Below are 24,313 nucleotides of genomic sequence, written 5' to 3' on the forward strand. Positions count from 1 at the left end.
GGTTTGTATCTGAGGAATCGGCGGATTGTGTTTATTGGGTACCGTTTTTCTTGAAAATGTTGCATAGATATTTTTCTTTTGTCTTTTGTAGTTCTTGGTTGCTGCAGTGTGAGGCAGCTTGGTTTGTGGGTATTGGGATGATTGTTTCTGAAGTTAAGTATTTGGTCCGTGTGTGTTGTTTTTCTGTAGATGCTGTTTTGAAGCTCTCCATTCACTGTACATTCAACTGTTACATCTAGGAATGGGAATCTGTTGTTGTTCTCCTCTTCATTTGTGAATTTTATGCCTGTCAGGATATTGTTGATGGTGTTGTATGTTTCCTCTAATTTGTTCCCTTTTGTGATGACAAAGGTGTCATCTACATAGTGGACCCAAACTTTGGTTTGGATAGATGGGAGGGCAGCTTGTTCAAGTTGCTGCATTAGGTACTTTTACACCTAAGATGGATGCTCCTCCTCTGCATCAAGCTTTGATGCCCGTACTCACAAAGTGGGGCCTTAATTTTCCCCTTGTCTGCCACTGTATATTCGAGGGAGGCAGAGAACCTCTTCAAAGTGGGCATCATTTGAAGAGACTTTGCAGTCGAACAAACTTTGTTAGAGACAAAAAAAAACTACAGATGCTGGAATCCAAGGTGGACAAGCAGGGGTCTGAAGAAGGATTATACGTGAAATGTTGACATCTCCACCTGAAGCTGCCTGGCCTACTGTAGCATTTCAGCCTCCTGTTTGTCTATTTTGTATTTACCAAACTGTGTGCAGTGATATGGGGAAGCTCCAAACACTACCACTTGTCTGGGTGCACAAAACAGCCTCTTGTAGTCTATTGTAGCTCATTAAAGTCTTTGCATGAGTAGCTATTTACCTTTGCGCTGCTCCATAACTCAGTCCTGCCGCATTACATCTTCAGGAAGGGACCTATATAAATAACTTGAAGGTGCCAGGACAAAGTTAAAAATCACACAACACCAGGTTATAGTCCAACAGGTTTGTTTGGAAGCACTAGCTTTTGGAGTGCTGCTTCTTCAACCACCTGATGAAGTGCAGCATAACCAGAGGCAGCAGGAGCTAACTGTAGAAAACAGCCATACTGTATTTCATTACCCTGATGGAGAAGTCAATAATTACTGTCAGCACACAAAGCTGTGGCCAGCAGCAAAGCTGAAACAATCATAGCTAATGGTATCTTCAAATAGTCCTCTTCACATCCCACTTCTCCCTCATCCCACAGTTTCTGTTGATATACACATGATATAAGTGTGTGCCTCTTGATATCCTGCCTTCCGAACCCTTTGTTTGGGTCTATTGCATTCCAAATATCCAAAGTCTGGAAACCAGCGAGAGAGAAAGTGCTAGAGCTGGGGAACAAAAAGCAGAAGACAATCATGAAGAAAAAAGAATCACCATCATTCATTTGCACAGTCATAGTCAGCAGATCAGATTCTGACTCTGTCACTCAAAGGATAACTTAAAGATGTGTTTGCGGTGAGATAACGGACACAAGTGGCCTTGTGTAGTGTTGGCATCAGCCTGCTGAAAGGTGAACGTGTGCACAGGTTGTGTTACTGAGCACGCAAAAAGCACTGGATGGAATAGACAACAGAAGATTACTGATAGTCATGTGCAATGAAATGTTTGGCACATTTCCAGGTCAACAGAAAGCCTGTAATGCAATATCAAGGGACGTGGACAAGTCTGGCACTAACGTATAACAGAACTGTACCAAAGCTTAGAGCTCAACCTTTGCAGCAGGGGGCTGATGGCCACTTGTATTAGAACTCTTACGAGTCCAACTGTGGTGCAACATGCCTGATATCTAAAGTTGCATTATAACTCAAGTCAAAACCACCCATTGTTTAGATGCTCAGACTTCGATATATCAGGTCAGCTCCTGCCATGCAACTTAGATTTTCACCTTCGTAGCTGTAGACAGCATCATTCAAAGATGCTTGCACAGCAATCTGTCCTGTAAAATATTACTGGCATTATTAAGGTGTTGCCCTAGCAGAGGTGCAGTGGCTCTGCGAAACGCAAACCTGTCCTCTGTTGGGGTGATAACATTTGTCCTCTCACAATGTCCACTTGGCCTTACTTTTAATCGTCAACCAGTCACCCTGGATTTCTGCTTCCAACACTGAGGTGGTGCAAATACAAAACCAGGTCTTTAAGAGCTTGAAATGCTTAAGGTCATCCTGCAATGCCACCTGCAGTACTCACGACTGAATATCAGCAAAATGCCATCAGCCATGCTGTAGCCACTGGGGGGGTTAGCACTATAAAAAAGCATTTAGATCGACAAAGAAAGACAGAAAACAGGTACATGGACCATATATCCCACTGAGTGGCGGTCACAGTTTGATTGCCACCTAACACTTGTTTTTATGTCAGTGCTAAATACTGCTTTTCTAGCCGCCAATCCTGACCTTGGATCCTTTCGAAATGTGGGGTGTGGCTGGAATCAGCACAGTTCCTCTGTCGTGCAAGGTTCTCAGAGAGTTCAAACCATGCCCCCCCTTTGCAGGAATCAGCGTGTCATGTTCTCTGATTTAAATTTCCAGAATTACAGCAGACACCTTGACCGCTTCTGGCAAAGTGTAACTGTGTCCGAGAAGTGTAGTGTTCAGGTGTAGGGTGGGTAAGGTGTCAGGTTGAGACTGGTGGGCCAGGGATATCGAGGCAGCTAGGATCCAACAGATAGCCATGTTGGGTTGGGGTAGGTTGTCAGGGATCTCAGGTGTGTAATGGGTCAGGGGAGGTGTAGTTGGTGGTCTGTATGGTAAGTTGAGGCAGGGTCAGCTTAATAGTTGACCAGGAGTAAGATTAGTTTTTAATTGCCTAACATTTCCTGGGTGACTATTAACTTAACAAAAATGGAGTCCTCCAAAATCTCCAACATTAATCTTTTTTTTCAGGTTTCCAGATGTTGAGAATTGCCTAATGGAATCTTCAATGGTGTTGGCAATTCTCATAGAGTCTACTTTGTCTGGGATTCTCCTGGGTACTAACAATCTGTGCTGCTCTAACAACTAACTCACCATTGTAATATCCAGGCCATGGTCGTTTAGCAGAACTCTGCATGATATAACAGTGGTTAGCACGGCTGCCTCACAGCGCCAGAGACCTGGGTTCAATTCCCACTTCAGGCGACTGTCTGTGTGGAGTTTGCACATTCTCCCCATGTCTGCGTGGGTTTCCTCCGGGTGCTCCGGTTTCCTCCCACAGTCCAAAAATGTGCAGGTTAGGTGAATTGGCGATGCTAAATTGCCCGTAGTGTTGGGTAAGGGGTAGATGTAGGGGAATGGGTGTGGGTGGGTGCGCTTCGGCGGGTCGGTGTGGACTTGTTGGGCCGAAGGGCCTGTTTGAACGCTGTAAGTAATCTAATCTAATCTAATATGGCAACAGTTTGACCTATAAATTCGAGTTGGAATATTTGTTCTGCATAGGCTTTTATTTTTGTGTCATGGTCATGCAGACACTGTGATGCTCCAGGAGCAACATAAGGTGTGGGATTGACTGGGGAATTGCAGCTTTGTTTACAGTTATCACAGTTGGATGAGTCAATCACAAACAACCAATCCAGTAAGGGAAAATAATCAAAATACTGTACTCACCAGGTCTGGCAGTATCTTGGGAAAGTGAAGTAAATGAACATTTCAGATCTGTAACCTTTCATTAGACCTGAACTGTTATGGGAGAAGGATTTTATGGATCTACAAGAATGGGAAATGTGGTGACTTTAGTCACTTATTGGGTGAAAGCTGATTTTCACTTCCCTGAGTCAGTTGTAGAGGATAGGTAGTGTGGAGTAGGCTTGAGCACATGGAAAAGGATATCAGAAGTTGGGGCATGAAGCAGTGAAGTCGGAACGACCTGGAGTCATAGGTATGACTGGGGAGGGGTGATAAAAACAGTCAGTCAAGATAAGACAATAAGGGGCCTAAACAGCTCAGACAATACTGTCCACATATGGATTCATCTCAGGGTACTAGGTGGTAGAGTCCGTGCTGGAATCTGAGTTCACTTTCTAAAGTTCAATTATTGCTGAGAAAAGAGAATCCTTTTGAAGTTTTTCATCTTGGATGGAATCACAAGAATATCAAATTGTAAAGAGTAACTGACACGGCATGAAAAGAATGTGCTCATTGGTTGCTAATGGACTCTAACTGGATGAATCATTGCCTTGGATTATGCATCAGGGAACGGTTAACCCTCAAACGTTTACACTGTGAGGCATGATGTATGGTCATGTTCTTTCTGTTTGCAAGTAAAAGAACTTGCATATGAGTATACATAGGCTTTAGCAAGTGTCAGTGAGCTATATTCCTAGCTTGACTTTGTCATTAGTGTAATTAATAATCAAGGTTGTTTAATAAGCACTGTCCAATCGCTAACACTGGTCTAATATAATGCACTATGGCTGAGTCTTCCAATGGCCAGACTGTTGCTATTCCTGTGTGCATGGAATCTGGGCACAGGGAATCTGCAGATTCCACATTGTAGCAGACTCCAAAGAAGATGCCCAGGAAATCAAAAAGTCTGCAATGTCTCCACATTGGAGCCCTCCAAACGTTTCCACTTAAATCAGAGACTTTAGAAAGTTCTGTTGAAATTAAGTAAATAGTTGCTGAGGAAAGGTTTGACTATTAAATCATAATCTATTGCTTGAGTAATTATTTAACTGACCTCCATACTTATCTCAAGCACATAACTACACTTCCTTCACTTCACTTACAAACTCCAGATCCTGAACTGACACTCTTGAGGAATCTGACAACCCTAACTCACTCTGGAACATGACCCAGGCTCCCCCTCTACACAGTCCTGTCCTGACCTGACCTGACCCTACCACCCCTGCTTCCGCTGTAGAACCCGAATCAATCAGCCTGCCAACGGACCTGATCAATGCGCCTTTCTGACCACTTGCCCTCACCATCCATTTAAGCTGCTGTTAGATCCAACCTGAGCAGCATTCCCTCCCCCCCTTCCACTCCCACCCCCACCACTGACCAAACCTGGTCCATGCCATTGCTGGACTAGACATGGCCCTCTAGCAACGCATCTGAAACCCCCCAGTACTGACACTGGCATGCAATATTTCCCCATCCCCCTGCCCCATGACCAGTTCTAATTTGACCACCTACACAGATAGACCCTAAATACTCCATTGCTTACCTGAATTCCTTGTCACCTAGGACCAGCCCACCCTACACTCTATCCTCTTGGCATTCAACCTAGCAGGCACCCTACCTGGTTAGGACACTAGTTACATGGCATCCTACCCCTTCTTTCCCAATTAGCACACTACCCACTCTATCCAACTGGCACCTTACTTAGCTGGCTCCCTACCCCCAAACTATCTGGCATCTTACTACCTGGCACCAAACACTCAACTCAACTGGCACTCTTACTACCTGGCATCCTATCAACACGACATTCTAATTGCCCAGCATCCAGTCCCCACCCATGAATCCTAATGCCTGGCTCTGTACCCCTACCCAGCTGGTACCCTAATCACCAGTTACCCTGGCAGTCTACCCCCTCTCATACCCCAATCATCTGGTACTCTGTCCTCCAGCATCATAACATTACACTTAGCTTATGTACTTGTAGTTTGACAGCAGCTGTGAAGTGTCTGTTAACATTTTAAAATTTCAGAATATGGCAGTTGACTGCTGTGAGAAAAGGTTGTGGTTTCTTCTGACAGGTCTGCTTTACAAAAGATCTGTCAGGATGGAATTATGGCTCTACATTTCTGAAGGAGTTTCTGAGCAAAATTTCTTCTCAGCAGAGCTCCCTTCTTACATAAAAATGAAAGGCTGGAGTGGCAATCTGCATGAGTTGCTACATCTTGGAAAATCTGGCGCTATGTCATTGAATCTCCCTGAAACTGATCCAAGACAATGTCCTTTCCCTTACAAAGCTGAGCCTGCATGTCCCATAAAATGGAGAATACAACAAGACATGCACATGAGTATTCAATAAAAAGGGTACTGAAAAATAATGTTTACTCTTCTGTAATAAAGGCAAGGTACCTGTCTCTCCTATGGCCATTAGTACATGCCATAAGGTGATCCAGTAGATTTAGCTCACTGACTAAGCTAATCTCAAAGATAACGATAATTGGAGACATGAACAAAGTGAAGCCAATGTAATCTCAACTGTTTATAAGTAAAATTTACATTTGAAAAAAATACCTGTGTCATTTTTGTGCCTTCAATAACTCTTAATGGCAATCAAGCTTGGCAAGAAAGCTGTGGCCTTGATAAAGAGCCATGGAGTCAGTCCAGGGGGCTATTTTATAGCCCACATGTGCATGCTGCACTGTCAGTTACAGCAGTGAAAGATTCCCTCTGCAAAGCAATCACATATATTGCTTGTACACACCCCCAGTTCTCTAAACTTTAATTGGAACTGTGTTGGATCTCGCAAAACTTAAGATAAGGGAATGGCACCAGTTCTGCAATGGGAATCGTGTGCCACGTTTGCAAACCCACCAATTAATAGATACTGCTCAACCTGATATTGAGTATTGCCATTCTTTTTGTTTGTTTTTTTTATTTCCGAATTTCAGCATCAAATGGCACAAAAACATTTCAGCTCCTTCCTCAGTGAAATTAGGCATAAGGCAAATGTTCCTTGCTGAATCAAAACCAGGAGTTAAATCTGGCTTACTGTTAATTTACCTACATCTTCCTGTTTGCAAAGTTAAAACTTTGTTGAGTTCAAATTTCCTTTCTAATTTGTCTCCTTTTATTTTATCATTTACTTTTTTTTTGAAAACTAAGGTTTCCTGTTTTCTTGATCTTTGAGATTTTAATTCATATTTTTGTATTTATCTTTATCCCTCTCTTTTTTCTCTCCATTCCGATTAAGCATTTTAAAATTTGCAATTAAATTCTAGCTAACTCAATCTATGTGCTATCTGGATCACTGTTCCTCAAGATTTAGGTATTTAACCAATACTTCAACAATCCTTGCCTTTTTAGATCATTCTAGGTTATGGCTAATCATCTCCTCAATGACATTTTCCTGCATTTTCTCACACTATCATTAGTCACACTGCTGTGGACTGGAGAATGCCAAGGACTCACCACCCTCCGAGTGAAGACAGTCACTTAGTTTAATTAACTGCTCCCTAATCCTGGCATAATGTTCCTTTTTCTAGAATCACCAGGGGAAACATGCTGTCTCTGTTCACCATGTCATGCCCTGTAAGAGTTTTCTAAGTTTCAATAAGATAACCTTTTATTCTTTTAAACTCTGGAGAATACAAACCCAGTTTACTCAAACTCTCCTTGTAAGGTAGTCCCACCATCCCAGGAATTAATTTTGTGAACTTCTGTGGTACTCTCTCTATAGTAAGTATATCTTTCCTTAGGTTAGGACACCAAAACTATACTCAGTTCTCAAGATGAGGTGTCCTCAAGGCTATATTCGAATACAGCAAGCTGCCTTTACATATTCAGCCATAGAGTTAGAGTCATACAGCACAGAAACAAACCTTTAATCCAACCAGTACATGCTGAGCATAATTCCAAACTAAACTAGTCCCACATGCCTGCACTTGGCCCAAATCCTTCCAAACATTTCTTATTCATATACTTATCCAAATGTCTTTTAAACATTGTAACTGTACCCGCATCCCCCACTTCCTCTGGAAATTCATTCCACACACAAATCACTGTCTGTGTAAAAAGGTTGCTCCTCATGTCTGTTTTAAAACTTTCTTCGCTCACCTTAAGAATACTGTCCCCTAGTCTTGAAACCCATCCCCCCCACCTGAGGGAAAAGACACCTGCCATTCACCTTCTCTACACCCCCATGATTTTATAAAGCACTAAAAGGTTACCCCTCCTCCGCTCCAGTGAAAAAGTCCCAGCGTCTCCTTATAACTCAAACCCTCCATTTCCAGCAACAACCTGGTAAGTTGTTTCTGAACCCTCTTCAACTTAACAATATCCTTCCTATAACAGGGTGACCAGAACTCTCAGTATACTCAATCCCCCTCAATGCAACTTTATAAAAAGGCTTCTGAAAATTAAAACTCACTACATACACTGATTATTCTTTGTTTGTTACAAATAACATCCTCAAACAACTGCAACAAGTATGTCAAAACACTTTAAGCCACAGACATTTCAACTAATTAATAATCGAGTCTCCTTTGTATTAACATAAACAATGCCCCATGATGCATCTTTTCACAAATTCAGTCAAGGACTGTGAGCATCTCTGGCTAGGCCAGCAATTATTGCCCATCTCTACTTGTACTTGGTGATGATGAGCATCCTTCTTGAAACTATTCATTTGGTATAGGCAGATGCATTCTGCCATTAGGGAAGGCATTTCAGGATGTTGACCCAGCAACGATAAAAGAATGATAATATCTTTCCACGTCTGCATCATAAGTGACTTGGAGAGGAACTTGCAGGTAGTAGTTTCTGCTGTGGTTGTGGGATTGGAAGGTGTTGTCTAGAGATCCTTGGTGAATTTAAACTTCTTGAGTGTTCTTTAAGCAGCATTCATCGAGGATTTGTGGGGAATATTTCATCAAAATACTGATTTGTGCTTTGTAGATGAGTTCATGGCACTCAGATTTTGACTTAATAACAGGTTTGGTCAAAACGTGGACTGAAGAGTTGAATTCCAGAAATGAGGCGAGATGGACTGTCCTTAACATCAAAGCCACATTTGACTGAATGTGGTATCAAGGAGTTTGAGCAAAACTGGAGTCAACTGGAATCAGGGAGAAAGCTCTCCAATGGTTGGTGTCAAAGCTGGTGCAAATGAAAATATTAGTGGCTGTTGGAGGTCAGTCATCTCAGCCCCAGGACATACCTGGAGGAGTTTCACAGGATAGTATCATTGGCCTAACCATCTTCAGCTGCTTCTTCAATGGTCTTCCCTCCATCATAAAGGCAGAAGTGGGGATGTTCACTGATGACTGCACATTGTTCGGCACCACTTATGACTGCTCAGATACTGAAGCAGTCCATGTTCAAATGCAGCAAGACCAGGACAATATCCAGGCTTGGACTGACAAGTGGTAAGTAACAGTTCTACCACACAAATACCAGACAATGACATCTCCAACAAGGGAGAATCTAACCATCACCTTTTGACATTCAGTAGCATTACCATTGCTTAAATTCCCACGATCATCATCCTGAGGGCTACCATTGATGAAGAACTGAACTGGACTTGACATATAAGCTACAAGAGTAGGTCAAAGGCAAGCAATTTTGCAGTGAGGAACATAGTCCTTGACTTCCCAAATCCTGTTCACCATCTAAATGGAACAAGTCAGAAATATGATGGAATACTCCCCACTTACCTGGATGAATGTAACTCCAACTAAACTCAGGAAGCTTGACACCATCCAGGTCAAAGCAGCCGACTTGATTAAAATCACATCTACTAACATCAACACCCACTTCTATTGGTGTTCGGTGTGTAAAAATGCATTGCAGAAATTCACCAAAGCTCCTTAGAGCACTTTCTAAACACACAAACACTTCCATCTGGAAGGACAAAGGCAGCTGATATACGGAAACACCACCACCCCAAGTTCCCCTCCAAGCCACTCACCATCCTGACTTGCAAATATATCATTGTTCCTTCTTTATTTCTGGATGAAAATCCTGGAAATCCCTCCCTAACAGTGTTGCAGCTCTTGCTACAGGAAATGGATTGCAGTGCTTCAAGAAGGCAGCTTCCTGCCACTTTCTCAATGGAATTTCGGGATGAGGAATAAACACTGGCCCAGCTGTTAAAACAACCACTGCCCCGATTGAATTTTAAAAATGATGTTAATGACAGCAGCAGCAGCAGCAGCAGAATTCATCATTGAAAGCTTTCGATTTGCCCAAGTTTTGTTGTCAGCTGTCCTGAGCTTGTCTATTGTCAGATTTGCTGTGAATGGAATTGAGAAGTGTGGAAAAATCATTCAGCAGCCTAGTCCTGAATTTATGAACAGTTTATTATATTTGCTTTGTTACATTAAGCTGCATTTATCATGATTTTGTTCACTCGCATAATATGTACATGAATTGGGAATTTTCTGCCCTTTTTTGCAGGCCCATGTATCTGTGTGTCAATCAATCTTGAATATATTTCTTTCTGTTTGTGGTCCAGATCATAAGTGTGAATGAGAGGGAAATACAGGGAGAGCCAATCATAGCTAATTAATGGGGATTCCATTTGTTACTGTCCCCAATCCATGAATGTCCTTTTGTTCTAACTCTCTGACTCTGTCTCTTAACCCATTTGATCTTCATTCCATGCGGATAGATCCAATTTCATGCACTTCAACTTTAGGTAGCAATATCATCCATGAGATGTATGGTGAGGTTCTGCCTAAAGCCCTAGAATCAATCACTGGAACTGGTTCAGCTAGTTGACAGTACCCAGCAAGTGGTGGTTGTGCTATGTTAGGCCTTTGTGTCTCCCAATTGGGAGGAAGAACTGGCAATGACATCTATTCTTGATCACTGTGTACATGTGTGGATACTGCCTGAAGATGGCATTGACCTGGGCTGCTGTATTCCCCGTAGTTGAATTGCTAGCTAACACAGAAGAAGAATGCCATGGAATTGGATGATTGTTGATGACAAGGGCAATGTACTACAATACAAGTTAGTATCTTCAAAGAAGAAAGAGGTGAGAAGATCATAAATAGATGTAACAGCCTTACAATATTCCCTTTCTTTGATGACCAAATGGCCTCGCTCTTTTTTCAGAAGATGGAGGCCAGGATGTAGGTATCACCAACATTATGAACCAAACAATTTCTTCAGAATGATCCATCTGAGGGTGTAATTGAAAATCTCCTCATTTGCAAGTATTATTTACTAATCATGGTGAACATCTCAATTACAAAACTCATAACAAAAATGTTGATGCAAGCACAGTAGTTTATGTGAAGGAAGAGAAATAAAATGGGTTACAAAAATAAATTTCAATTCAAAACTAGTTTCATAATAAGAGTTGCATAACTACACCACAAGATGGTACTATTCACTCTTTTCAATTCTTTTAATGAAATGGTAAATTAATGTTTAGTGAGTGTTCATTTTTTAACAAAAGCGATATCAATTTTCACTTCACTACTAATCTAGATATTAGTTTTAAGTGGCTGATTTTGATATTCGTGTTGTGGGGGTTGGGAAGTGAGATGGTGCAAGATTGATGGCAAAAGGGGCATTGACAGACATGGCACACTTCAAACATGCTCCACAGGTACAGTGTCTTCAGAGGCAAGAAGGGCAGGAAAATCATTGTATAAGCAGTGCTGTATGTCACACTTTTAAAGACAATATTTAAAACAGAAAGTTGCTATGTCAACATGCTATTCCACTGCAGTTTTACACTTGAGCCCATCAGCAAAACTGTTGTAATCTCTTTGATTGCTCTTAAACTAAAAATCTTAATTACTGGGCACAGATTTTGTGGCAAGAAATTAATTTATTAAAGAAATACATATATATTTTTTAAATTTAAGTTGCAATTTAAAAAAATGTTATCCTTCTGCAAACTTAAAAGAAACTGAAAATATGCCCCAACTTCATACATGTCTCTGTTCTTCAACTCAATTTCTGGATTGCTTTTTCTTAGTTATCATGCGCGACACTACATGAGATTTTCTAATGTCAAGACAATTATATTGGAAGCCTTACCTGTACCATCTTTGTGTCACTTATATATTTCTGGTGCTTCTTGTAGCACTCTCCTAATCACACTTTTCCTGTCACACTGTTCTGATTCCAATGTTACAAGACATTTGCTTGCAATAATTATTACCTTTAGCAGCCAGCTGCCAAACAATAAACTTCATTACCTTTATCCATCTCCTTCAATATCAGCTACATGTGTAAAGGCTGCTTTTGATCCCACTCTCACCCACCCCTGAACACAGCACAAAAGAATTATCAACATGTCTCAACATTACACAAGCAATAGCAGGCAGAGTCCAATAGTTCAGCTTGTATGTGTGCAAGTGTGCTCAAACTTGACTCATTTCCCTGCAGAACTATTTTGCTAATTTCTTTAAGTTGCGTTCTGAATCTTTAATGTTTAAGTTTTACAGTTCCAAGCTGTTTTATTTATTTTCTTACCAGACTTTCTATTTAATTTTGAAAATTTGATATAACTTTTAAAATATCCCATGAAGTGCAAAATTGTATGTTTACTAAAGTATTACTTTTTAAAATACGCATCAACTTTATATATTTAAAACTTTGACATGATAGGTCCATAATTGATGCAAAGTGTTTTGTCACTTTACAAAAGTTAACAACTTGACTGTTAATTAAGAAAGGATATTAAAACTGCAGAATTTATATTTGGTTAGATTATCAAATGATTTACCTAACACTATGGGATATTTTGATACATTTTGCAAGTTTTGTCAGTGATTTCGTTAATTCAATCTTGACAAGATTTTTTTACTGGAAGAAAGCAGATATCTTTGAAGGATAATATCCTTGCTTTTCTGATGTGACCCCACGTAAGAGCTCTTCTAGACGATGCACAGTTCATGGGTGTTTGATACATTGACTAGCATCAACATAAATGTGATCTCCTTTTCTATTCAATACTGATCAGAGCACAATTAACACACTGCTACATTTTCAAAGTAGCAGAGTCATTGACAGTAGCCATATGGCCCTCCAGGAACTCATCTTCAATATCCCATTTAGTTAGCCTGTGTTAGAACAGTTTATTGGAAAATGAGATTGTGTCAAGGGATTCAGTTGTAATATGCAGCGTAACTCTGAGTGTCGCAGGAGGTGTAAGGATCTTTGCAGACTTGGCATGGGCTAGCAGTAAACGTGAAGTAAATTAGCTGGTAACACTTTGGAACATTTATCTGATAAATGGCTCTAGTGGGTATTCATTGTTTTGGTTGATTCATTAGTGTTTGTTACCTTCTGCATTTACTCTCAGGTATTGCAGGAATTGTACACAGCATTAGGCCTGGCTGTCACACCCTGCCAGACATGTGGGTGGCCAGGATCATCAAATAGAGCAACTTTCTTCACATCCAATGAACATCTAGTTTGTATTTTATCAAATAGGATGAAGGCTTCTCTTTGACTCCACTTTTTAAAACAGATTATTTTTTGACTCTTGGAAAGATGGAACTGCACTTTAGCAATATTGATAATCTTCAGAAAAGCTTTTCCCATTGCATGTGGTTTCTTACTTATAAATGACAATGTTCCCTTCCATTTCAGCAATTGTTATACCCTCTCACAATGTTCAAGCACTGGCTGAATTTGAGTGAAGAACTAATAAGATATTTATTCATTGGGGTCAACTCAAAAGGTCCCAGGTGTCCAGCCCAATGAGAAATCTTTACTTTAGTGGCGGGGTTGGAAAATATCTAAATATGCATGTGTGTGATTGCATCTGTGTACATGAGTGGGGAATACTTTTGGATTTAAAAGCTATACAAGGTTCAGATGTGACCAGAATTAGCAGTTTCAGACAGGTAAAGTACGCCAAACTTACTCATTTCACATAATACACATGATATTTATACAAAAATGTGAAAATCTTACCTAGAGCTAACCACCAATGCCACACTAATGGAAATTCAGCCATAACTGAAAAAAAAATTAATATCAACATCATTAATTTCTTTACTGGGACACTTACAAAATACTGTATTCACTTGCAAAACAGGATATCAATTCTAGCTCCAAATACATTTCTGTAACATCACAAATACTTTGCTCATTTTTAATTATTGATTCACTATTTTAATTTTAATTTTAGCTAGTAGCTAAATATAGAAATGGGAAACAGAATATACGTGACCAGTTATACACAAACACATATGTGTGCATGGACACATTCATAATCGTTTTGGACCTGAAATTTAACAGAAGATGTTCTGACTTTTTGCTGCAACTGCTATCGGGGAATCAGCAGAACTCCAAGAGCAATGGTACAGAATTCCTTTTTACCCTGCTTTTATTTCTGCAGATTTGTTGATGACATAACTGATTTTGGCAAGAGATCAAGATAACACCTTTGAAAATTTGGCTAAACTCTTCTGTAGCTTACAATTAAATATAAAGAATGCAAGTTATACACTTAAAGGTTGGTGAGTACTGCTCACATCGTGACAAATTTATTTACAGTCCTTTGACGAATACAATAAGTAGTTGAATATTACTTCATCACCCTATTCATTTCCATTGATTTAACCCACACCAACATTGCATCTATGTCTGTAAAAATATTAATGCCCACACTGTTGTTAATTAACTTACAGTTCAGCTAATCAGGTACAATGCCCTAGCTTAGATACCTCAAATAAGAAATCCAATGTCATAACCAATGAGTGGAATCTAATTGGGGTCTGAGGGATATAGCTATAATAAGATGAATGGCAGAATCAGGTGACAAGCACAGTGGTTCATCCTGACTTTGGGAGAAACTCAGGCCATCTTTTGTATGCTTTCATAAACTGAAAGCATATGATCACATGTGGCGGCAAGCTGCCACTTGATAGGGATTAACAATTGTTAAACATCTTGTCAATGACAAAACTTTCCTCATTAATATTCAGGATCCCATCTTGCCAAACAAGCTCAAAGTCAGTAAACTTAAAAAGGAATCTAAAATGAACACCTTCACCTCATGGATTCAGCTTGCCTCCTGCTCCAAACGATCTCATAGAGTCACAGAGACGTACAGCACGGAAACAGACACTTCAGTCTAGCTTATCCATGCCAACCAGATATCCTAACCTCATCTAGTCCCATTTGCCAGCAATTGGCCCATATCCCTCCAAACCCCTCCTATTCATATACACATACAGATGCCTTTTAAATGTTGTAATTGTACCAGCCTCCAGCATTCCCTCTGGCAGCTCATTCCTCTGTATGGAAAGGTTGCCCTTTAGGACACTTTTATATGTTTCCCCTCTCACCCTAAATCTGTAGTTCTGGATTCTTCCACCCTAGCGAAAAGACCTTGTCTATTTACCCTATCCATGCCCTCATGATTTCATAAATCTCTGTATGGTCACCTCTTAGCCTCCAACCCTCCAGGGAAAGTAGCCCCAGCCTATTCAACCTCTCCATTTGGCTCAAATCCTCCAACCCTGGTAACATCCTTGTAAATCTTTTTGGAACCCTTTCAAGTTTTACAACATCTTTCTGATAGGAAGGAGACCAGATTTGCATGAAATATTCCAAATGTGGCCTAACCAATGTCCTGTACAGCTGCAACATGACCTCCCAACTCCTGTACTCAATGCTCTGACCACTAAAGGAAAGCATACCAAACACCTTCTTCACTATCCTACCTACCTGTGACTCCACTTTCAAGGAACTATGAACCTGCACTCCAAGGTCTCTTTGTTCAGCAACACTCCCTAGGACCTTACCATTAAGTGTATCGATCCTGCTCGGGTTTCCTTTGCCAGAAAGGGGCACCTTGCAGTTATCTAAATTAAACTCCATCTGCCACTCCTCAGCCTATTGGCCCATCTGATCAAGATCCCTGTGTACTCTGAGGTAACCTTCTTCACTGTCCATTACATCTCAAATTTTGGTGTCATTTGCAAACTTACTAACTATACCTCCTGAAGAGGGAGATGGCACAGGCAGGAGTGATACTAAGGACACGGACACACAAGATGGCCATCAGCTGGCCAACTTGACACACAAGATGGCTGCCAGATCACCATATGGAGAGAAACAGCAGAGCAGATACGGACACTGCCTGGAGTCACCAGAATGCCAGCACAATGCACTCACAACCCAGTTGATTAGTTTAAGGTGGGTAGGGGAGAGAATACACTTGAGTAACAAACACTTCCGCCGAAGTGTCTGGGTCCAGCCAACACCTCTTATAGAAATGCCAACAGCTTGTTACAGAATCAATATGAAATGCTAATAGCTAGGCCTGCAGTAATTGTCCTTCTCAGGAAGAGCGATTAGTGCCCATTACGACAGAAATAAATTTCCATGCAGACATTGAAACTAACAATGACTACACTGAAAGTGACAATGACCACGCGGAAACTAACAAAGGCTGCACTGGAACTGACAAAGACTGTATCGAAACTATCAACGATTCTGCAATGATTGCCATAAACAAACCATGTTACAAAGACAATAATCTCATCATTGACCTATTGTATCACAAGATGTAAAAAAGTTTCTTGACATGTACTCCAGGTCGAGAGAAGACTCGCAGCTGACCACTGTGCTGTTGGTGTCTTTCTCTCCCTGGAGCTCTGGTATTTCCTTGTACAATAAACTCTGTCATTGAACCCCAGTTCTGACTCCCCACAGCAATGGGTGCTGCGAGCAGGGTTCTTCTTACTGGTGCCTTGGTCGAAGGCCACAATTGGGGGACCGGGGTAAGAAACAATTTGTACCTGTAAACGGGAAGAGTCAGACCGGGCCAATGACACAGTTTAAAAGGTACACCAATTGTAATGTCTAATTTGCTACAGTACTGAGTTAAAAATTTTTAAGTGCTTGTCTGTGGAGAATATCTGTTTAACTGTATTAACTGCTTTAAGAATATGCCGCTCATGCTGAAACAGCCAGAGGACAAGGTAGTGCCTATCTCAAAAGCTCTGCCCTAAACTGGTTGTTAAGAGGAGTAGCTCCCCAGTGTGAAGGTTGGGATTTGAAGTGGGAATTGAGGCGCCAAGGGCACTAAGGAGCTGTGAAGCACAAGTGGCAAAGTCAAGTAACATTGGACTCTGTGGGAGCAAACAACGCAGAGTCCAATTAGAGTTTAAGTTAAAAGTTAGGTGCTAGGGGAATCCAAGATGGTGGCGATCTAAGAAGATTGCACTGCAGAGCTCCGCATTGCAGCACAAGGAGGACGAACCTTTAACCTGCCCAACCCAGACCATCGCAATATCTTGGGACTCTGCAAAGATCGTGGAGTCCTAAGAAACTTTGAAAAATTAACTTACCTGCATTTCCAGCCATCCACAGATGCCAAAAAATGGAGGAGGAGCATCCGAGGCTGGGCCTGTAGTTCAGTCTGCAGGATCCTCAGAGTCGATTACTTTTCAGGCCCTGGTGAATGAGCTCGCAAAATCTCACGAGATGCTGGGGAAACAGATTGAAGAGAAGCTGGCTCCAATCTCTCTCATGCTGCAGAAGCATGAGCAGCAGCTGGGAGACCTGGAGAAGAGGACGAATGAGATGGAGCACAGGGTCACAGTGGTGGAAGCTGATGCCAGTTCATCCAAGGATAGGATCCAAGCCCTGGCGACACAGGTCTGTAATTTGCGCGACCAAGCAGATGATCTTGAGAACAGGGGCAGGAGAAAAAAACATTCGGATCATCGTTCTGCCTGAGGGTAAGGAAGGTGAGCGGCCTGCGGAATTTGTTGAGGACTGGCTGCCGAAATTCCTTGACTTGGAGGCTGGCATGAGAGGATTAAAAATAGAGAGGGCTCACTGGGTCTCAATGCGGAGATCGGGTATGGGTCAACATCCTCGTCCTCTCCTGGTGCGGTTCCATCATTACCAGGATAAGGAGAGAGTCATGGAGGTTTCCAGACTCCAGGGGAAGGATCCAAAGGCCCTAATTTACGAGGCTCTAAGATCATGTTCTTTCAGGACTTCTCAGCGGCGGTGATCCTGAAACGAAAATCTTATGACAGTGTCAAGAGAAGACTGAGGGAGCATGGGATTCAGTACTCCCTGAGGTATCGGGTAGTGCCTTGGTCACCTTCGATAGACCCATACATCTCTTTGACATGTCGGAGAAGGCAAGAGACTTTGTGGTCAAATTAACCTAAATTTGAACAACTTTAGTATGTACAAGTAGTGTTGTTTTGGTATGTGTTTATCATTCTGTAAAAGAAACGGAGGCAGTCCAGTTGGAGCTTTATTTTTCTTTTTTTTCTCCTCTATTGATAATAATTTGGTTTAAACTGTTTGGTGGCGGTTGAGATGGATATTTTTAATATCTAAGTTAGGATTTACCAAAGGATGGTTGGTGTATTTATTCCTCTTTTTTTAAAGAAATTTTAAAAATTCATATTGGTATTTGATAGGGTGTTTACTCTTTTCTACTTGTGTTTGCAGTGCAGCTCTAGCTGGGAGAAGTGAAGGTGGTTGGGATGGTTAAATGCTACTTATGTATAGTTTGGGTTGGGTTGTTGCCCTCTCATGGCAGGGGGGAGTTCCCTTACTCAGCACTGTTGGTGCTTTATATGTTGGTTTGTTTTTTGGTTTTCGTTGTTTTCAATTTTTAATAGTTTTGTAGGTTTGTTAAATGTAGTGGTTTTAGTTTATGTAGTTTTTATTTTTGGTGGATCATGTGACACTAAGGCTCAGTGATTTGTGGTTCAGGTTCTTCCTCTTTGGAATTTAAATGTTATTGCAGAAGATTATAGCTAATGATTTGATTAAATGGTGTACATGGAATATCAAGGGAAGTCACTCACCAATGAAGAGGAAAAAGGTACTCTTGAGTCTTAGAAAGGAGAAGGTGGAAATTGCTTTGTTACAGGAGACATATTTGGATGACAAGGAGCATCTGAAATTACAGCAGGATGGCTTTGACCAAGATTATTTTTCATCATTTAATACCAGAAGTAGGGGAGTAGCTATAGTGGCTGGGAAGAATCTCCCATTTAAGTTGTTACAGTGTGTTAAAGACACACATGGGAGGTTTGTAATTCTTAAAGACTTCATAAATGGGGAAGAATATGGTGTTTTAAATGTTTATTGCTCTTCAGCTCATCCCCTTAAATTTTTAGTAGACACTTTCTCTAAACTGATAAGTCTCGAGTCCCGGCATATTATTATTGTGGGAGATTTTAACTGTCTCATGGATCCCACAGTAGACAGGTTTCCCAAAGGTCCCTCGATACCCTCTGTACAAACTAAACAGTTAGTGGGTCTGTGTGGGGAGTTAGGGTTGGTGGACACCTGGAGATATCTCCACCCTACAGGTAGAGATTTTACGTTTTTCTCCCATCTGCACAGATGTCACAGCAGGATTGATTTTTTTCTGACCCCTGTGGTAACCCTGGATTTAGTGGAATCTTGTATGATTGGTAATATTACCATCTCTGATCATACTCCAGTATACCTTATGGTTACAATTAAGGACGTTACAGTGGGTTCGAGGTACTGGTGAATGGATCCCTTTATCCTCAAAGATAATAAATTTGTGGAATATTTCTCTAGGGAATTTCGGGCATTCCTAGACATCAACTTAAGCTCGGTTGGTAATTCATCCGTCCTCTGGGAAACTGCCAAAGCCTATGCCAGGGGGTTAGTTAATTCCTACTCCGCCAGTGGGAAGCGTCAGAGTAAGCAGCAAAGTCTCCTTGAAGCACGCTTGAAGGCAGCCGAGAAAGCCTACTTTGACAGACCCTCTTTGGTCAAACTACAGAGGATTACGGCACTGCGGTCTGCACTAAATTCCGTGCTCATGCAGACAGCAAAGAAGAAGCTGGATTTTGCAAAGCAAAGGTTATATAAACATGGTGAAAGCCAGGCAAATACCTACCATATCCCGTCAGAAAAAGGAGTGTTCCACAAGCCATTACGGCGATTGGGGAAGGGTCTGGGAAGCTAACATGTGATTCTAAAAAGATTAACATGGTGTTCCAGAGATTTTACTCTAAATTATACCAATTCAAGCATCGTGAGGAGGGGCAGGCCAAAATGGAATCTTTTTTTAAGGATCTGAAGCTCCCAGATGTGACTCCCGAACAACAGTCCTTTCTCAATGCCCCATTATCAGTGCAAAAAGTGCAGGAAGCTGTGAGGCACCTTCAGAGTGGAAAGGCGCCTGGTCCTGACAGACTTCCCAGTGAATTCTATAAGGAATTTATAAGTAGAGTGTCAGACCCTCTGCTCAATATGTTTAATGATTCATACAGTCATGATTGTCTCCCACCATTTCTGAGAGAGGTCAATATTTCACTTATCCTTAAAAAAGGGAAGGATCCGGAAGACTGTGCTTCATACAGGCCCATCTTGCTCTTAAATGTGGACTTTAAAATCCTCTCTAAGACTCTCGCGTTAAGGCTGGAGATTGTGTTACTTTCTAATATTAAAGAGGATTAGACGTGCTTCATAAAAGGTTGCAGATCTTCCAATAATGTTAGGAGGCTGCTTAATGAAATTCAAGTGTGTCAACAACAGTCAATACAGGGATTGGTGATTTCTCTAGATTCGGAGAAGGCATTTGACTGAGTTGAGTGACTGTTACTTTTCTATACTCTGGAGCAGTTTGGTTTGGGCGAAGTCTTTATAAGATGGGTAAAGGTTCTCTATGGTGCCCATCACCAATGGGATACATTCAAGCAATTTTAATATTTTTAGGGGCAGCCGACAGGGCTGTCCCCTTTCACCATTGCTTTTTACGTTGGAGATTGAATCATTGGCGGAGGCCATTCGTGGGAATCCCAATATATCAGCTCCAGAAGTGGGATCAAAATTACATGAGATTTCTATGTATGCAGACAATGTTCTAATTATTTTGATAAATCCAGCAGTTTCCGAGCCTCGCCTGATACAATGCGTTCACACGTTTGGCACTTTTTCAGAGTACAAGATTAATTTTGCGAAATCAGAGGCTATGCCTATGGGGGGGGGGGGGGGGGGGGGATTCTTACGAAGGAGCTAGGTCTTGAGGGCAACTATAGATTCCCATTTAGGTGGTCACAGGTGGGTTTTGTGCATTTGAGCATTCTCATTACTCCAGTTCTGGATCGGCTGTTCAAAGCTAATTGTATCCAATTATTTGATAAAATCAAACAAGATCTTCAAAGATGGGAGGCACTTCCAGTCTCATGATTGGGTCGGATAGCGCTTATTAAGATGAATATTCTCCCTCGTTTGCTGTGCCTTATACGGATGGTCCCTCTGATTTATTTATTTGGCATCGTAAGCAGCCCCTCATTAAATTAGCTAAACTGAAACTGCCTCACAGACTGGGGGGGAAGTGGACCTTCCGGACATTAAAAATTAGCAACTAAGCTCGCTTTTGTCCTACATGAGTGACTGGATTTGTGGGGATCCTCTGTCAATATGGTTAGATATTGGAGTCTCCCAGGCAAGGTGTTCCCTTACCAGTTTGCTGTTTTTGGACAAAATTAAGACAGTTAGGGAATACTGCCATAACCCAATAGTTATCAATACTGTTAAGGCTTGGAGGGCATTTCGGCAGAGGGAAGGCAATATTGGCAAAACATCTTTGTGTATACCTTAGTGGGTATGCTGGGTTTTCAACAGGGGATGATAGATTCAGGATTTAAATGTTGGGCAGCTCAGGGTTTGTTTTGCATGGGCGATTTATTTGAGGGAGGCGTAAAGATGTCCATCGATCAGTTAGTACGGAAGTGTGAGTTATCTGACGGAGACTTCTTTTGTTTTTTTCAAGTTAGGGATTTTATTCAACAAAAGGCCACACTTTTGACTGATTCCCTACAAATCTGACATGGGGTGGGATGGGGTGCTAAGTGCTAAGAGTACACTTTCTGACAGTACTTTATATCATCAGTTGGGGAGTGCCTCCTCAGACAAATTCAATCGACTCTGCAGGTTGTGGGAGAGAGAGCTAGGTGTTGAAGTTTCCTGAGAGGCATGGGAGGATATTTGGGAGAAGGCAAGATGACATCAATTTGCAATAGGATCCATGCTTTACAGCTGAAGATTCTCCACAGAGACCACTTGGCTCTGGACCGTTTGTCAAAATTTAAACCAGGGGCATCTTCAGCATGTCCCAAGGGCAAGATCTATACGGGCACTCTTACCCATTGTCTCTGATCTTGTGATAGGCTTCAAACATACTGGAGTGCTATGGCAGGTGCAATGGAGAGGATTTTGGGTATAAGGGTGGAGAAGGACCCTATCTCTCTCCTTTTGGGCCTGCCTACTGTATTTACGGCAGACCCGCCTAAGAGAATACTTTTCAATATTCTCACATTCTGTGCAAGAAAGAATATCTTGCTAGATTGGATATCCGAAACACACTTCCCCCCCTCACCCACCCCCTCAACCCCCCAGGCCTGTCGGGTTGGTGGAAGATTGTTATGGAGCATATTCCCCTGGATTTTCTCACAAGTAGAGTCATATAGTCATTGAGATGTACAGCATGGAAACAGACCCTTCGGTCCAGCCCGTCCATGCTGACCAGATATCCCAACCCAATCTAGTCCCACCTACCAGCACCCGGCCTATATCCCTCCAAATCCTTCCTATTCATATACCCATCCAAATGCCACTTAAATGTTGCAATTGTACCAGCCTCCACCACTTCCTCTGGCAGCTCATTCTATGCACGTACCATCCTCTGTGTGGAAAAAGTTGCCCCGTAGGTCTCTTTTATATCTTTCTCCTCTCACCCTAAACCTATGCCCTCTAGTTCTGGACTCCCCGACCCCAGGGAAAAGACTTTGTCTATTTATGCTATCTATGCCCCTCATAATTGTGTAAACCTCTATAAGGTCACCCCTCAGCCTCCGACGTTCCAGGGAAAACAGCCCCAGCCTGTTCAGCCTCTCCCTGTAGCTCAGATCCTCCAACCCTGGCAACATCCTTGTAAATCTTTTCTGAACCCTTTCAAGCTTCATAACATCTTTCCGATAGGAAGGAGACCAGAATTGCAGGCAATATAAGACATGGCAGCCTTTTTTGAAATACTTTGACACAGATTTATCTGCCACAGTAACAAGGGCTTTTATATAGCCGTAACAATTGGGTTTTATGAGTCCAATATCCAGGGTGGAGGAACTGTAAATGTACGAGTGTTTTGTTTAGCTGGGCTGAGTTATTAATATTTATTAGTTTGTTGTTCGTTATTTATTTATTTAGTTAAATAGCCAGTTTGGGTTTTTCTTATTCTATACTTTTCTATATATGTTTATAGCTGAAAGTGTGTTGCTGGAAAAGCAGCAGGTCAGGCAGCATCCAAGGAGCAGGAGAATCGACGTTTCGGGCATGAGTCCTTCTTCAGGAACTGTATATATGTATATATGTTTATACAGTTGTACATGAGGGTGGGTTGGTTTTCACTTGGGTTGTTCTTTTTGTATGGTTTTGAATTGTATTGTTTTGTACTTGTAATATTCCAAAATCTATTTTTCCAATAAAAATATATTTTTAAAAAGTTTTCGGTACTGTCTGTACTTGTAACTTCCAGTATGAAGAGGAGCTGATCACTCTGACCAAGAGCCAAACCTCAGTGGAGCTCACGCAATCAAGGTGGGGAACGTGGACACTGTGGGTAACTGTGATATCCTGTCAGTCCACAGTCGAACGACAGAGCTTTAATAGTGGCGGTGGCCATGAGAGTAGAGTCCCACCAGTAGAGAGCACATCAGGCTAGAGGTAGGTTACTGGACCTATCGGGAGGTGTTGGGTCAGTAGAGGTGGCTGGGAGGGTACAGAAGTCCCACTGGGAGAGAGCACACCTTGCTAGGAGGCCGCTATGGCCGCACGGACAGTGCTGGGACTGTATTATTTGCCCGGGGTACAGAAGTCCCCCACTGGATTAGGAACACTTTACCGTTGGTAGTATCCAGGGGGTACACAATCTGCTAAATGGCAGATCAATGTTCTAGGGGGGATACTGCAGGTTTCCCTTATTGAGAAGTACAAGGCAGACAGACAAGGGCTGACAGAGCAAATGAAAAAGAGTGGTTGTGACCCATCCAAAACATTAGCACAACAGAGAGAGTGGATACATAAGCAGAAACAGAATAAAACTAAAAAGATAGAGGTAATGTTAGTACATCAACTAGCAGGCCTAATTGAACAAATGAGTGACTCCACAAGTAGGTGGACAAAAGGCCAGGAGCAAGTCAGAGAACTGGAGGACAGAATGAAAAATTTAGAATTCACCTCAGAAAAAATGGGAGAGCAGAGAGGAATTGACTGTCTCCCCTCCTACGAAACTGTCCAACAGGAGCCAACTGCTCCCTCTGTTGGACAAACCGTGCAGGAGTATAACTTAGCACCCGTTACCAGAGGAGGCACAGAGTCACAACCCAAAGCGAATTATAATCCCTTCACCCCAGGGGAGAGGCAGCAGATTATTGCCTCCCTGGGCAAATTACAGCCCTGGAGCACAAACACCAGATTCTGGGAAGAGCTGGATATTGTATGGATAGGGCACCAGCTACACCTGAGGGACATACACCAGCTAGTCCGGGCAGCTTGCCAAGCAGACAAGTGGAGGCAGGTCACTGGCAGACCTGATGCCACAGCAGCCTGAGACTTTAGGGAAGGGTGGTGGGCACATGCCATCACCCTCACAGCTGATGCCCAGCAGGCCCCCTTCACCAACTTTAACGAAGAAAT

At 41.9% G+C, this 24,313-nt stretch overlaps 1 protein-coding gene across 2 annotated transcripts in view; it reads right to left on the bottom strand.

Annotated features, from left to right (window-relative positions):
- Window positions 1-24,313, bottom strand: part of tmem244 (transmembrane protein 244) — a 95,753-nt gene that overhangs the window by 6,809 nt on the left and 64,631 nt on the right. For both annotated transcript variants that reach the window (XM_072549694.1, XM_072549689.1), the window contains exon 5: window positions 13,562-13,606. In XM_072549694.1, coding sequence (XP_072405795.1) covers window positions 13,562-13,606 — 45 coding nt within the window. The remainder of the gene's footprint in view (window positions 1-13,561; window positions 13,607-24,313) is intronic.

The sequence above is a fragment of the Chiloscyllium punctatum genome, chromosome 3 (assembly GCF_047496795.1).
Source record: "Chiloscyllium punctatum isolate Juve2018m chromosome 3, sChiPun1.3, whole genome shotgun sequence".
NCBI classification, from domain to species: domain Eukaryota; kingdom Metazoa; phylum Chordata; class Chondrichthyes; order Orectolobiformes; family Hemiscylliidae; genus Chiloscyllium; species Chiloscyllium punctatum.